The sequence below is a fragment of the Setaria italica genome, chromosome V (assembly GCF_000263155.2).
Source record: "Setaria italica strain Yugu1 chromosome V, Setaria_italica_v2.0, whole genome shotgun sequence".
NCBI classification, from domain to species: Eukaryota; Viridiplantae; Streptophyta; class Magnoliopsida; order Poales; family Poaceae; genus Setaria; species Setaria italica.
In genome coordinates, this window is record NC_028454.1 from 16435904 (window position 1) to 16451551 (window position 15648).

Sequence of the window (15648 nt, forward strand, 5' to 3'; positions counted from 1 at the left end):
GGGGCTGGAAATAGCAGAACAAGCGGCTAAGTGTTTGGGTGCGTCAGCGTTCACGTGAGAAGGCCGGGGGTTTAAGTTAGGGGGTTTGCCGAGTGCCCGCGATCTGGCACTCGGCAAAGACACACTTTGCCGAGTGCCCGTGATCTCGCACTCGGCAAAGTAAAGGTTTAAATTTTTTTAATTTTCAAACGGTACACTCGCCGCCCGTGGACATATTTTGCCGAGTGTCTAGTGAAAACACTCGGCAAACTATTATCTTTGCCGAGTGTCTTCTACAAACACTCAGCAAAGTACACTTATATTTCACGTATACTGCTTCAATAACGTGTTTTACTAACTTTTTTCTGATATACTTTTGAAAAACCTTGTCAAATTCACTCAACAAATGCATATTTGATTTTTCTACTAATATTATTCCATTATTCCATGCAGTTATAGGTCAAATTGAATTTATATCTATTATAAATCTATAATTGCAGTTAATAAATTAAAATTATCAAACGGATCCGAAAAATTCCCAAAATTTAACATGAACCAATCTATGTTGTATGTTGCCTATACAAAAAGCTTTGAAGTCAAACCCGAATTCAAGTTTCACTTGGACTTCAAATCTTACTGGATCCTTTCTAACTTCTACGAATCTTCTCAGGAGATGTGTCGGTTTGTAAGCACCATATGTCAGAAATTGTGCGAAACCTTCTCAATTTTTTACCACAGCCTCCGCATATAATATCATGAAATCTTGACAAATCTTGTGATTTTCAGACTTCGTTTGCCTTTTTTAGTTTAGAATTTAAAAAGCATTCGTCCACACGTTCGTGGTCCTGTTTTTTGGAAAAAAAATGTTCAAAATTTCTTTTCATTTCCTAGATGAGACCTCAATATGGATTCAATAACATGAATATGATTTTTTCACTGATTTTATTCCATTATTTCAATCACTTGCAGTTAAAATTTGACTTAAATCAACAAATTTCTATTAATGAAATTAATTCATTAAAAATAGCAAAAAGACCAAAAAATAGATCAACTTTTAACATGCAGTACCAAATGTCGTATGTGGGGAGTAGAAAATGTTTGGAGACCAGAGGTGAAAAAAAAGTTTTATCTTTGCCGAGTTACTACGGAAACACTAAGTTTGCTGAGTGTCTAGAGGAGGCACTCGGCAACATCTTAGTTTGCCGAGTGTCGGTAACGGACACTCGGCAAAGTACTAACGGCCGCCACACTGCCTTACGGATGGCGCATGTCCGAGCCACGTGCTGGAGAGTAACCGAGTGTCAAATCGTTGCCGAGTGTCGTCTGGATTTTTGCCGAGTGTGTTCTTCGCGACACTCGGTAAATCTGTTGTTTGCCAAGTGTATTATATATACCGAGTGTCTGCACCTATGCACTCGGCTGCCTGACAAAAAGTACTCGGCAAATATTTTACACCGGGTAACTTTCCTGTTTCCGGTGGTAGCGATGGATGGATAGCTGCATAGATACCAGAACATACCAGAACAGCGTCTCAATTCGTGTACAGTAGATTAGCTTTCACTATTGAGTTCAGAGCGCATGAAATTCCAACTATCTTAAATCTGAGGTAACTTGTGCAATCTTCCAAAGATGAGCATAACAAAAGATGCTGCGCCTTGACCAGGCAACATTCATGCTACCAAGCATGTCTGTAGTGGCTGTCAATTGTCTACTAAGAGTTCAAAGTAACAATTGAACTACGCAACTGGCAGTAGTACAGTAGTAGTTGTGCTTGGGCAAGTGATGGAGACAGTCCTTGGAAAATCCACTTATCGTTCTGTTTCAATGGTCATTTGAATAACCGGTTGGATTATTCACAATGCGCATGTCATTTTTTTTTACTTTTTCAAGTGTCACCTTTTTCTTTTCTCGCTGTGAACTATAAAACGCTATGCGAGTTAGTGCTTGGACGACGCTAGAGGCGCGCATACCAGGACTACCGAAATTATTTTGATTAAGTCGGGTTGGTCGAGGATGATAACTTAGTTCAATCGAGATATTTAGATAGACCCTTAAATTTCTTAACACTATTTTCTAATGAATATACAAGTTCTGTTAATACTGCAAAAATAAAAGTATACTAGAAACATACACAAGATATATGTGTATATATATATATATATATATTTATTTATATATATCACAAACCCAACGGTATTACCGAACAACCAAATTGAAACCCACACATGCCGTCATGTCAGACGACCATTTATTGCTATGTACGATATTTCAACCAATCCTGCATCCAGCTCATCTAGCATTCACGTTCTCGTAGCGCGCGCGGGATGGAAGAAATAGCTCAGTGCTGCCCGGGAAGCTTCTCCTTGATCTTGTTCATGAGTCCCTTCTTTTCTCCGGTGCCCTCCGTGCCATGCGCACCTGTGCCGGTTGCGCCAGCGTGCCCCTGCTGGCCGACGGCGCCGCCGGTCGTCGTGTGCTGCTGGCCGGTGCTGTCCTTGTTGCCCCCGGGGAGCTTCTCCTTGATCTTCTCCTTGATGCCCTTCTTCCTCCTCCCGCCCATGCCGTCATCCTCAGACTGACAAACCACACCACCATGATGAGTAAAATTTGCACATGTATGAAAGACACCACGGGAGGTTAGGTGTGATCGTATAGAGACGACGGAGACGTACCGAACTAGAACTGGAGCTGCCGGAGCGGCGAAGGAGGCCGTCGGTCTTGTGGTCGTCCCTCATGGGCTGGACCTGGTCGCCGGCAGCACCCACGCCGGTGGCGCCATGCCCAGCGGCAACCGGGTTGCCGTACTCGTTGGCTTGGTTGGTGGCGTGGCCGTGCTGCCCCTGGTACTCCATCCTAGCAGCAATCTACGATCGGCAACTCGTTTCTTTCTGGCTACTGCTTTTTTATCAGATGTGGATGTAGGAATTCGAACAACTGTAATTGCCGTGTGTTGCAGCAAAGTGAGAGGCTTGATGGGCATTTATACTATAACTACTGGAGATTGGGTTCAGGTGTTTTTTTTTAAGAGTTGAGATGGAGGTCAGGGAGGCCACGGCAGCGGTGTACGTGTGCGTGCATGGTTGGGGTCGGCAGGTATGGGTGGTTACATTAACGGCGCCACGTACGTGTGCGCACCATCTGGGCAGTTCTGGAAGGATGACTGGACAGGACTCCGTAACCGTAATGAGCTTGTTGTTGCTTCACTGGTAGAAAACTGAGCATTAGTCCCGGTTGGTAAGGGTCATATCTCTCGGATATCCATCCGGGATAAACCAACCGGGACTAAAGGGTACCCCTTTAGTCCCGGTTGGATTTCCCAACCGGGACTAAAGGGGTCCCCTTTAGTCCCGGCTCAATTCCAACCGGGACTAAATTGCGCTTGCATGGCACTGGTGACGTCTGAATTTTTCATGCATGCATCACGTATACGTATAGTAGTACCGCGGCCCTTTTAATTTGTTAACCTTGTAGTTGAGATTTTTTTAGAATGAATTAAATCAACTAGTATTTAAACGAATGGGATTTGTAATTATACAACTACTATATATATACACAATCCTTATACACAATTCATATACACAATTCAACTAGCTTAATTAGTACAAATCGATCATATATACAAATAAATCAAAGTATCTTCCTACGATCTTCCCGTCGTGGTGTTGCTGAGGGAGTGTCTAATTGTCGTCCATCGTAATAAAATTCTCCTCTTGGATTTACCACCTCGTCCATTATGAATCCAATGAGACCTTCACATATTGCCGCTACTCTTTCTTCCTTCAAGAGTCCTTGTTGAATATTTAACATCTATAATTTGGAAATTTGTGAATGTTACATGAACAAATACATATAAGGAGCTAGAAAATAATTAACTAGTAATATATTTATTTTACGTACTTTAAAGTTGTGCGGCGTCATCTTCGGTCCCTTGGGTCCCAAAAAACTGTGCATGTGCTCACAGATGTAGTAGCCACATAGGTTATTCCCGGGTTCCTGTCTTAAGCACTACAGTGCGGAAAAAAAATAAGTTATGAAATATTTGTGTTATACAATGTAATAAATGTGCAGACTTCATACGTACCGGGAAGTCTGTGTTCCATGTAAGATCTTCTTTGAATGGACCTTTGTGTGTCCTTATGAATTGTTTCCATACGCTGCGGATTAGAATAATGAATGACATAGTGTAACAGGGATAAAATTTAGGAAATAAATTTTTGCATAGAGATAAAGGTCCAGAATTATTACAAGCCCAGCATATCTTGCAATTCTTGGTAGTCCACCGGATCTTTCCGTAACGAATCAAAGACAGTGACGTGGCTTCTTTCAGGCTCAATTATAATAAGGATCCAGTGGAAGCTGCGTGCGTAAAATGTTCATGCATATTAGAGCTAACTAACATGTAGAGATAAGGAAAAAGACATCGAAAGTAGACGGTATACACACACTTACTTGAAGTTGTATGGAAGTAGTATGAAATCCTTGAATGTTTGTTTGTGTAGGAAATTGTATATTTCGGCAAAGGTTTTTTCCGGCGCTAATTGTATCTGTCGTTGGTTAACTACAGATGGATCCATGAAGCCTATATGTAGGTACGCCTCTCGGCGGCATGTCTGAATTAGCATCCTACATGAAATGGAAGATGAAGTTAGTACGGTGACGCACGCCAAAATTTACATGTAGAGATAATAAACGGACACTTACAGAATCCAAGCGCTGATCAGAGAGACGTCCAGGGCATCATGATGGTACACTTCGTATATATCCTCGAAGTTTAGCCACAGCACTTTCTCCCCTTCACCGTGAAAATCTATCGGTTTTACCTTCATGCCGATCATCTCCCTCGATTTGGCGGATGCCGTCATGTACCATTGATGGAATTCGTACATCTTTGTTGACAGCTTCCATACCATTGCCGGCTTCACTAGAGGCTTGCCTAGCTGATAAGGCCATCTCGGCTCAGGGGGCGGTGCAGTTGGCGTCTCGACTTGCCCTATGCATTCATCAAGTCCCAGACCTGTTTCTTCCATGAACTTCAATATATTTGCTTGTTGATCCAAGGGCATTGCTTTTACCCGTTGAGCATCTTTCTTTGACAAATGGCTGAGGTCGGGGACTGAACTGCTGGAGGATGATTTTCCTTTTCTTTTATCCTTTTCATCAGCCTTTACTAGAGCCCGTTCATAGTTTGTCAAGAGTGGTATCCTTTTCTTGGCTCCTTCCTCCATCCTGATAAAGAAGTTTAAATCCCGCCGACTTACTGGCGGTGGCTCCATCTCCCTTGCCTTTTTTAATTCGGCTTGTTTCTTAAACCACTCACTGGCCTCTCGTTGGATTTCTGCCCACTGTTCCGCATGAGACATTGCCTCAAAGCGTTCCTTGCGAGCCACTTCAGGGTCGACCTTTGTTTTCTTCTTTCGAGCCTGTCTTTGCTTGGGAGGCGGTGCTCGTGACTTCTTGAGTGGTGCTGCAGGTTCCTTCGAGGGGGCCGCTCTTGGTGCCGGCGACGGTGATCGGGGAGGGGTGTTGTTATTGTCGTCGTCGCTCCCAGCACCAGGATGTGGTGGAGATGGAGACCTTGATATAGATGGAAGCGACGGTCCTGGAGCAGGAGATGCCGGTCTCGAGGTATGAGGAGAAGATCGCTGCTCGGGATCTACGGGGAGCGGTCTTGAGGTCTGAGGAGATGGCTCCGTGCGGGAAATAATGATGTAGCGTTTCTTCCATAGAATGATCCCATGAAGCGCATCTGCCAATGTCTTTTCCCCGTCGCCTCCCGGGAAGTCGAGCTCTAGACCTTCATACTGGGCATCTACTATTTGCTCGACACAGACGCTGGCGTAGCCTGTTGGAATGTCCATGCCATGACTGCTCTGCCCTGCCAGCGTTGGTAACGCACTCCCGTACGCTACCTGTACATATAGCAGAAGTAAACAAGTTGAACTCCGATCTCGAGGCCTGGATCAATTGACAAGATTGCATAAATATTTTGTATAAGTATACCTTAATAGTGAGGTTGCCGACCGGTGCATGCAGCTCACATGAGGTCCGTTGCGTGATGGCATCCACGGGGAACCGTTGCTCCTCCACGGGTAACCTGGGCGTCTGCGCATCGGGGACCCCTGTAGAAGCACAACTGCTCCCGAGGCGTTGAGAAGGGCTGGCGGTGTGAGGATTCGGCACTGCTCTAGATTGCGCCAACTCCGCAACTGCGTCGGCCACCCGCCGATTGATTTCATCCATCATTCGTTGTTCTAGCATCTGCCGCCAGCTCTCCTCCATCTGTTCCTTTCTTCGCTTCCGGCTTCTGTAAGAGGCGCTGTCGCCTCGGAAAGCGAACTTCCACGGAACCACCCCGAAGCCCCGGCAACGTCCTGGGTGCTCTGGATTACCGAGGGCCAATGTGAGCTCATCATTTTCTCGGTCCACCCTCAACCTCCCAGCCTTGGAATCTTCAATGTTCTTCATGAGATGTTCGGCCTTCTCACGTATTCTGTCATTGAAAATCAGCGTCCCATCCTCTTGGCTTAGGGAGCCTCCATGAGCGTAGTACCAGTTCTTTGATCGTTCGGGCCATTCAATAGTTGCAGGTATGATTCCCCGTTCGATCAGATCTTGTTCCATCTTTCTCCACTTGGGAATTGCTGAGCCATACCCACCTCGCCCCAAATGATGGTGGTAGCCCTTCTGACTAGCATTTGCAACGTTGGTCGTGATCTTTTTCACACCTTCTTCACTCCTCTTGTATTCAACAAATGCATCCCAGTGGTCCCTCAACTTGGGCCATGCATTGAAGTCTGGAGTTTTGCCCTTCTTGATGTAGTGGGTGTCCAGCATCTTCTTGAATGTCTGGAATTGAGTAGCCATCTTCTTAAGTGTCCAGGCTTTGACATCCTTCTCGCTATAATCTTCGGGGAATGTGAAATGCCTCTTCACGTCTTCCCACAGCATATTCTTTTCTGTCTCTGGAAGGGCGTACGGATTATCGCTTCTGCCCTTCCATTCTCTGATGCTGATAGGCACGTTGTCCCGGACGATTGCCCCGATTTGACTAACATACTTCTTTGCGACTTTCTCGGGAGCAACCGGCCTGCCCTCATCTGTAACTTCGGTGATGACAAGCCTCCCTTCCATCACCTTTGTACGACCTCGGGTCTTCTGCCCTTGTGTCGATCCGGAGGGCTAACAGTTTAAGATTCGTTAATTAGTACGTACTAGTAGCGGTGGCGTGAAACAATACAAGAATGGTTGTATATACCTCGCCGGAACCTTCCGCCACGGCAAGTTGTTGCTGCGGCTGTTGCTCTTCATTCACATCGGCAGACATGTTGAGGAACATGTCCGCCTGGGTGCCCTCTTCATCCGTGTATGATAGTGGAACGTTGTCGCCACTACTACCATCACCAGCGATTATCTGCTCTATGATATACCTTGCGGTCTCATCGTCTGCCATTTCAACTATTGCTGCAAACATACATCGAATCATACATGACAGTCATACAAATCGTCTTAATACAAATTTGTATATAATCACAGTTCGGAATCATACATGTATATAAAGAAATCATAAAATAACATGAATCGTACAAAGTCCGGAATCTTTATACAAATTTCTATGAATTTATACAAATTTCTATGAATTTCTATGAATTTCTATAAATTTCTATGAATTTCTATGAATTTCTATGAATTTATACAAATTTCTATGAATTTCTATGAATTTCTATGAATTTCTATGAATTTCTATGAATTTATACAAATTTCTATGAATTTCTATGAATTTATACAAATTTCTATGAATTTCTATGAATTTCTATGAATTTCTATGAATTTCTACGAATTTCTATGAATCTCTACGAATTTCTACGAATTTCTACGAATTTTGACGAATTTCTACGAATTTCTACGACGGCGATAAGGGCGGCGAAGGCGGGACGGCGGCGGTCAGGGCGGCGGAGGCGGTTCACCGGAACCACGGGCGGTGCCTAAGCTACTACGTTGTGATGGGCGGCAGGACGGCGGCGATCACGTCGACTACTCGGCGGCGATCACGACGGCTACAAGGCGACTCTCACGGTAGCTACTCGGCGGGACGGCGGCCATCACGACGGCGGGGTAGCTACTCGGCGGGACGGCGGCGATCACGACGGCGGGACGGTAGTGAACAACCTAACAACAAATCTAAAAATCTAACTTAACAAACTAACTAGAAATCTAAAAATCTAACTTAACAAAATTAGAAATCTAAAAATCTAACTTAACAAAATTACAATTCCATTAAAAATTAAAAATTAAAAGAAAACCGCCAGCTCTCCCGGCGCACCGGCCGGCGCGGCAGACCTCTCGCGCGCGGGGCGGCGGCCGGGGCGGCGGGACGGCGGCGGCCGGGGCGGCCTGACGGCGGCGGCCGGGGCGGCGTGACGGCGGGACGGCGGCGGCCGGGCGGCGTGCGGGCCGGACAGCGGCGGCCGGGGCGGCGACGAGGACGAAGATCGACGACGACGGCGGGACGACGGCGGCCGAGGCGACGACGACGACGGCGGCCGGCGAGGGGCGACGAGCGGCGACGAGGATGGAGCCGGCGACGAGGGGCGATGCAGCCGGCGAGGGAGGCGGACGGGCGGCGACGGGCGGAGAGGGAGGCGGACGGGCGGCGACGGGCGGAGAGGGAGGCGGACGGGCGGCGACGGGCGAGGGAGGCGGACGGGCGACGACGACGGCGCAATGTGGGACGACGACGGCGGCGGCCGGCGAGGGAGGCGGACGGGCGGCGACGGGCGGAGAGCGCGGGACTTGCGAAAATTTCGCTAAGTGTGGAACTGGCGGGGGGTAGAAGGGAGTACAGTGCTTTTAACCCCCCCCCTTTTATCCCGGTTCGTAACGGCACCCGGGACAAAAGGGCCTTTTGTCCCGGGTCCCGTCACCAACCGGGATAAAAGGGTACGTTCGGGCGGGAGACGAAACGTACCCTTTTATCCCGGTTGCCGTTTGCAACCGGGATAAAAGGGGGGCCTTTTGTCCCGGTTGCTGTTAGCACCCGGGACAAAAGGTCTTTTTTCCTATTTTCCTTCTCCCGCCTGTTTTTTGGAAATGGATTTTATTTAACCTTTTCACTGCATTCCAGGATTAAAAACAAAACCTTCTCAGATTTTGTACATGCAAAAATATATTTAATTAACGAGTAAATTGACAATAAGTATGAAGTAATCATTATTTCTATACCAACTCATGTAGCCTGTAAAATATTTATTTTACTGCATTGCTATGATCAATAAATTATTCAATTAAATTATTTGAATGCGCAGAAAAATCCATGTTAGTATGTGGTTAACAATGTTCATGTATATCTAAAAAATCTTCACCTAACAAATTTAATAACACATGAAATCATACATAGGGTAAATTACAAATTGTATCAATTAATACACAAAGGTCATGCACATTTAACGCATTACAATACAACGTTGTAAAATTTCTTCTTCACGAAAGTTCCTTGATCATGATCGCGGCGTAAGTACGGAGCCTCTTCTTTGGACAGCAGGATGCTTGGATCAACTTCAACGTCGAATGGAGGCATGCCATCAAACTGATCATAATCATCTGATTGGTCTGTTTTATCCTCGACTCCCACGATTTTTCTTTTACCTGGAAGAACTATGTGGCACTTTGGCTCCCATGTCTCTTCTGGATTCCTCTTGGGTTTGCTGCACATGTCCTTCACATAGAACACCTGATGCACATCATTGGCAAGTACGAATGGGTCATCACTGTATCCAGTCTTGCTCAGATCTACTATTGTCATTCCGTACTGATCTTTGGTGACGGCAGTTAGCTTCACCCAATTGCAAAGAAATAGAGGGATGCACAGCGGTCCGTATTCGAGTTCCCATATCTCCTGTATGAAACCATAATACGACTCCTTGCTATTATTTCTGTCCATGGCATCTATGCGGACACCACTATTCTGGTTCGTGCTTTTCTGGTCCTGGGCTCTCGTGTAAAATGTGTAACCATTTATCTCATAGCCTTGGAATTTGACGATTGTGGTAGCAGGTCCCCTGGCTAACCAGGCAAGCTGTGGGTGAATCTCAGAGTTACCCATAAGTTGTTGGCGCAACCAGGAGGGAAAAGTTTCCATGTGATGACGGGTAAGCCAAGCATCGGATTTGGTCGGGTTTTTCGAAGCTACCATCTGCCTGTGCTGCTCGATATACGGAGACACAAAGGATGACTGTTGTAGAACAGTGTAGTGTGCCTTGTCGAACAAATTAGTATCATTGCTCAAACTTGATTTCCTTCCAAGGGTGCCCATTCCTCGGAGCCTCCCCTCGTGGCGTGAAGTTGGAACCCCAATCGAGTCGATTGAATCAATAAAATCAACACAAAACTCGATCACCTCCTCTGTTCCATATCCCCTGGCGATGCTTCCTTCTGGACGAGCACGATTACGAACATAGTTTTTTAGGACTGCCATGAACCTCTCGAAAGGCCACATATTGTGCAGGTATACAGGTCCGAGAATACCAATCTCTTTTACTAGGTGAACCAGTAAGTGCGTCATAATATTGAAGAAGGATGGTGGAAATAACAACTCAAAACTGACAAGACATTGCACCACATCGTTCTGTAGCTTTGATAGCTTGGATGGATCGATTGCCTTCTGCGAAATCGCATTGAGAAACGCGCATAGCTTTACGAGCGGCAACCGGACATTTTCTGGTAGAACACCCCTCAGTGCAACTGGAAGCAACTGGGTCATCAACATGTGGCAGTCATGAGCCTTGAGATTTGTAAACTTCTTTTGTTTCATATTTATTATTCCCTTTATATTCGAGGAGTACCCAGACGGGACCTTCATACTATTCAAGCATTCAAACATGCTATCCTTCTCCTCCTTGCTGAGAGTGTAACTGGCAGGACGTAAGTAGTGCTGTCCATTATCTCTCTTTTCCGGATGTAGGTCATCTCGTTGCCCCATGGCTTTCAGGTCCTGTCGTGCTTCCAATGTATCTTTTGAGGTTCCATAAACACCCATGAAGCCTAGCACGTTCACGCAAAGATTCTTCGTCAGGTGCATCACATCTATTGCGTTGCGAACCTCTAGGATTTCCCAATAAGGTAGCTCCCAAAATATTGACTTTTTCTTCCACATGGGTGCATGTCCGTTATCATCGTTCGGAACAGGTTGGCTACCAAGTCCCTTTCCAAAGACTACATGTACATCCTTCATCATCTCGAACACACGCTTTCCATTACGGTGTGCAGGTTTTTTACGATGGTCTGGCGTCCCTTTGAAATGCATCCCGCTCTTTCTCAGCTGGTGGTGAGCCGGGAGAAATCGACGATGACCCATATAGACGACCTTCTTACAGTGCTTCAAGTACATGCTATCTGTGTCATCTAAACAGTGGGTGCATGCCCGATATCCCTTATTTGTCTGTCCTGAAAGGTTACTCAATGCAGGCCAATCGTTGATGGTTACGAACAACAGTGCTCGTAGATTAAAGATCTCTTGTCTATCCTCATCCCACACACGTACACCTTCTTCCTTCCAGAGCTGTAAAAGGTCATCAACCAACGGCCTTAGGTACACGTCAATGTCGTTGCCGGGTTGTTTTGGGCCTTGGATAAGCGCCGGCATCATAATGAACTTCCGCTTCATGCACAGCCAAGGAGGAAGGTTGAACATACAAAGGGTCACAGGCCAAGTACTATGACCACTACTCAACTCACCGAATGGATTGAATCCATCAGTGCTTAAACCAAACCTTATGTTCCTTGCTTCACTTTCAAAGTCTGGGAATGTTCTATCAATTGATCTCCACTGTGCCCCATCTGCGGGGTGTCTCAGCATCTCATCTTCCTTACGGTCTTCTTTGTGCCATCGCATCAACTTAGCATTCGCCTTGTTCCTGAACAAGCGCTTCAAGCGTGGTATTATAGGGAAATACCACATCACCTTCGCGGGAACTCTCTTCTTGGGAGACTGCCCCTCGACATCACCAGGATCATCTCGCCTGATCTTATACCGCAGGGCTTCGCAGATGGGACAAGCATCCAATTCCTCGTATTCATCACCACGATAGAGGATACAGTCATTAGGGCATGCGTGTATCTTCTGAACATCCAATCCGAGAGGGCAAATAATCTGTTTAGCTTCATATGTTGTGGACGGTAATTCATTATTCTCGGGGAGAATCTTCTTGACAATTCTCAACATCCCCTGAAATGCCTTATCGGACACACCATTTTTTGCCTTCCATTGCACAAATTCTAGTGTCGTACCTAGTTTTTTATGGCCCTGCTGGCAACCTGGGTACAACAATTTTTGGTGATCATCTATCATGCGCTGCAACTTTGCTGCTTCCTTCTCAGTTTCGCAATCTCTGTATGCATCTCGTATCACCTGACCAAGGTCATCAGTAGGGTCATTTTCTGCAAACTCATCTTCATCAGCCTCGCCCATTGTAGTACCTGCAAAAGCTTGACCTGCAACCCAGTCCGGAATGGTGTCATCTTCCTCCTCCTCCTCGCCATCTTCCATTACAACCCCTAGTTCACCGTGCTTGGTCCAAACCAAATAGTTAGGCATGAAACCGTATTTAAACAAGTGGCTGTGAATAGTCCCCCAGGAATCCTTTGAATACTCCTTCCTGTTATTGCATTGGAAGCATGGACAACATACGAACCCATTCTCTGCCTTGTTCGCTTTTGCCACTTCGAGAAAATAATGCAAGCCATCAATAAACACCTTGCTCCGTCTGTCTGCATTATACATCCAATGCCGGTCCATCTGCATCGTATTACGCACATTGTAGCAAATAATCTTTCCATCTCCAAAGCATAAATCAAAGCATAACACGAGGATGAAGTAGCAAACCTTCGCAGCACTTGTTGGCTGAGTCAAATTCCCACAAAAATGAGGGAAAAAACTTCGGGCAGCACCTCCCTTGCTTGGGCACCACCGGAGAGTAGGTGAAGCTCAGCTCTCTATCAATGTGCTGGACTGCTCGGGCTGGAGGAAGAAGAAAGTCTCTGTCTCGGGATATAGTGGGGGATGAGTTTTTATCCCGGTTAAAAACTCCAACCGAGACAAAAGGAAACACCTTTTGTCCCGGTTGGAAGTTAGTCCCGGTTGGATCCTCCAACCGGGATAAAAGGGTCCCGCCACCAACGCCCCCCCCCTAGCCATCGGGACCGGGACTAAAAGGGGGCCTTTAGTCCCGGTTGCAATTACCAACCGGGACTAATACTCCCCTCCAAATTCCCGCTCCCCCGCGCACCCCCTTTTGTCTCGGGCCACTTTTAAACCGGGATAAAAGGGGGTGGATCGAAAGTCACTTCTCTACTAGTGCTTGCTTGATTCCTGCTTTGGGAATATTAATAGTTTACGTGTCTCACTACAGGGTGTCTGATCGAGGTTTGCCGGAAGTAAACCTGTTAATATATGGTTCTCGATCTGGAGTCTGGACCATAACCAGTCCAAACCTCATTTCTCAATTCTAATCACGCGGCCCAGTACAAATAACAAACCTGTATGCTATATTTATAACTAAACAAACCAATCCAGAACCTTGTTAAGATGAATAGCACTGTCTGCCCTCAAAGAAGCAGATACTCTCATGTTTATAGATGAAGCAATACATGGCAGGTTCCATACGTGGCTTTGTAGCACAAGAGAGACAAGGAGACACAGCTCCAAATATACATGATGCTCTTCTAAGAAAAGCCATGCACTTCTATGAATAGGTATTTACTTCTATGTTTAACAACCCCCTCAATCTGAACGGTGTGCAACTAAGTTCAGATTGCGCCTAAGATTGCAGAAGGCAGTGACCGGCAACGGCTTGGTCATGATGTCGGCTGCTTGATCCTTGGAGGAGATAAAGTGAACCTCTAATTGTCGAGATGCCACACGCTCCCGAACAAAATGATAATCCACTTCAACATGTTTGGTGCGCCGATGAAATATCGGATTGGCCGATAGATAAGTAGCCCCGATGTTGTCACACCATAATCTTGGTGGTCAATGTTGAGAAATCCCAAGCTCATAGCAACACTTGAATCCATATAACCTCAGCGGTAGCATTAGCAATCGCCTTGTATTCGGCCTCCGTACTTGAGCGAGATACAGTGGGCTGTTTGCGAGAGCTCCACAAGATGAGATTGCCTCCAAAAAAGATGGCATAACCACCAGTGTTGCGCCTATTATCTGGATTGCCAGCCCAATCCACATCCAAAAAAGCACTGAGTAGTGAGGACTCAATTTTTGTGATGCATAGACCCAAGTGTGAAGTGGCATGTAAATAACGCAAGATGCGTTTGACTGCCGCCCAATGAGTGGTTGTTGGTGCCGAAAGAAATTGACAGACACGATTCACACAAAATGATATATCCGGTCTAGTCAATAAGAGGTATTGGAGGGCGCCCACTACACTTCGATAGCGTGTAGAATCTTCAGCTGAGAGAGGATCACCACTTGCTAACATCAACTTATCCGTAGGAAGCATGGGAGTTGATACAATATTTGAGGAGGCCATGTTGGTGCGCTTCAAAATATCATGAATATATTTATGTTGTGTCAAGATGAGGTCGGTTGAAGTATGATGCACCTCAATGCCAAGAAAGTAACTCAGTGTACCAAGATCTTTGACCGCAAATTCAGCTTCAAGTTGGGCAAGTAGACGATTTGTGGCCGATGATGAGGAACTCACAATGATAATGTCATCCACATATATGAGAATATACATCTGAATGCCACCTTTATTAAAGATGAATCATGAAACATCCGCTTTAGAAGCATAAAACCCCAACTGTAATAGCTTGCCACTGAGACAAGAAAACCATGCTCTTGGGGCCTGTTTAAGACCATATAATGACTTGCCCAGCTTGCAAAGATAAGTAGGATGATCTAAGTCATCAAAACCAGGTGGTTGTTTCATATAAACATCTTCATTGAGATGACCATGAAGAAATGCATTCTGAATATCAATTTGCCGAAGTGACCAACCACGAGAGACAGCAAGAGACAACAGTACTCAAATAGTGGTAGGTTTGACCATAGGGATGAATGTAGCATCATAGTCAACACCATACTGTTGTTTGAAGCCCTTAGCAACCAAGCGAGCTTTATAGCGATCAATGGAACCATCAGCCTTACGCTTCAACTTGAATATCCACTTACAATCAATGACATTGAGGCTGGCATGTGGCGAGACGAGCACCAAGTCTTGTTCTTGAGAAGAGCTTGAAACTCCTCATTTATTGCTGACCGCCACAGTGGATGAGACTTGGCATGGGTATAACAAGTTGGTTCTTCATCAGAGGCACGGACTGCTGAATGTGTCACAGTGCCGTCTATACGGACTTTAGGTTGCTTAATATTGTTGCTGAGGTGAGTGCCGTACCGGTGGGCGGGAGCTTCTGGCGCGGCCTCATCCGATTGGATGGGCAGCACGGGCTGTACTGAAGAAGGCACCCGAGATGCGGGTGGGGAGCCAACAGGAGGCGGCTCATAAACAGATGCTGCCGGGTGTGGAGATCACGTGCGTGAGGCGGGAGGCGGAGACCCCGAGGCCATCTGGTCCGCACAGGGCGCTGATTGCGTAGCACTTGCGTCGGTTGTGGTAGGAATAGGCGGCGCCGATCCCAATGCCAATCAGGTGGCATGCT

At 46.2% G+C, this 15648-nt stretch overlaps 2 protein-coding genes across 2 annotated transcripts in view; both read right to left on the bottom strand.

The window, feature by feature from the left end:
- Positions 1-2120: 2120 nt before the first annotated feature.
- LOC101755847 (dehydrin DHN3) lies at positions 2121-2927 on the bottom strand. Its single transcript, XM_004968682.2, has 2 exons — positions 2652-2927; positions 2121-2554 (listed from the first exon to the last, which is right to left on the bottom strand). The coding sequence occupies exons 1-2, from the start codon at positions 2829-2831 to the stop codon at positions 2318-2320; spliced, it is 417 nt and encodes a 138-aa protein (XP_004968739.1). The 5' UTR covers positions 2832-2927; the 3' UTR covers positions 2121-2317.
- A 6524-nt stretch (positions 2928-9451) lies between these two features.
- Positions 9452-15648, bottom strand: part of LOC106804371 — a gene marked incomplete at its 3' end in the record, with an annotated part of 8351 nt that continues 2154 nt past the window's right edge. The window contains exons 2-5 of the mRNA XM_022826652.1: positions 11710-12757; positions 11075-11598; positions 10166-10921; positions 9452-10051 (exon numbers count right to left, since the gene is read on the bottom strand). Coding sequence (XP_022682387.1) covers positions 9452-10051; positions 10166-10921; positions 11075-11598; positions 11710-12757 — 2928 coding nt within the window. The remainder of the gene's footprint in view (positions 10052-10165; positions 10922-11074; positions 11599-11709; positions 12758-15648) is intronic.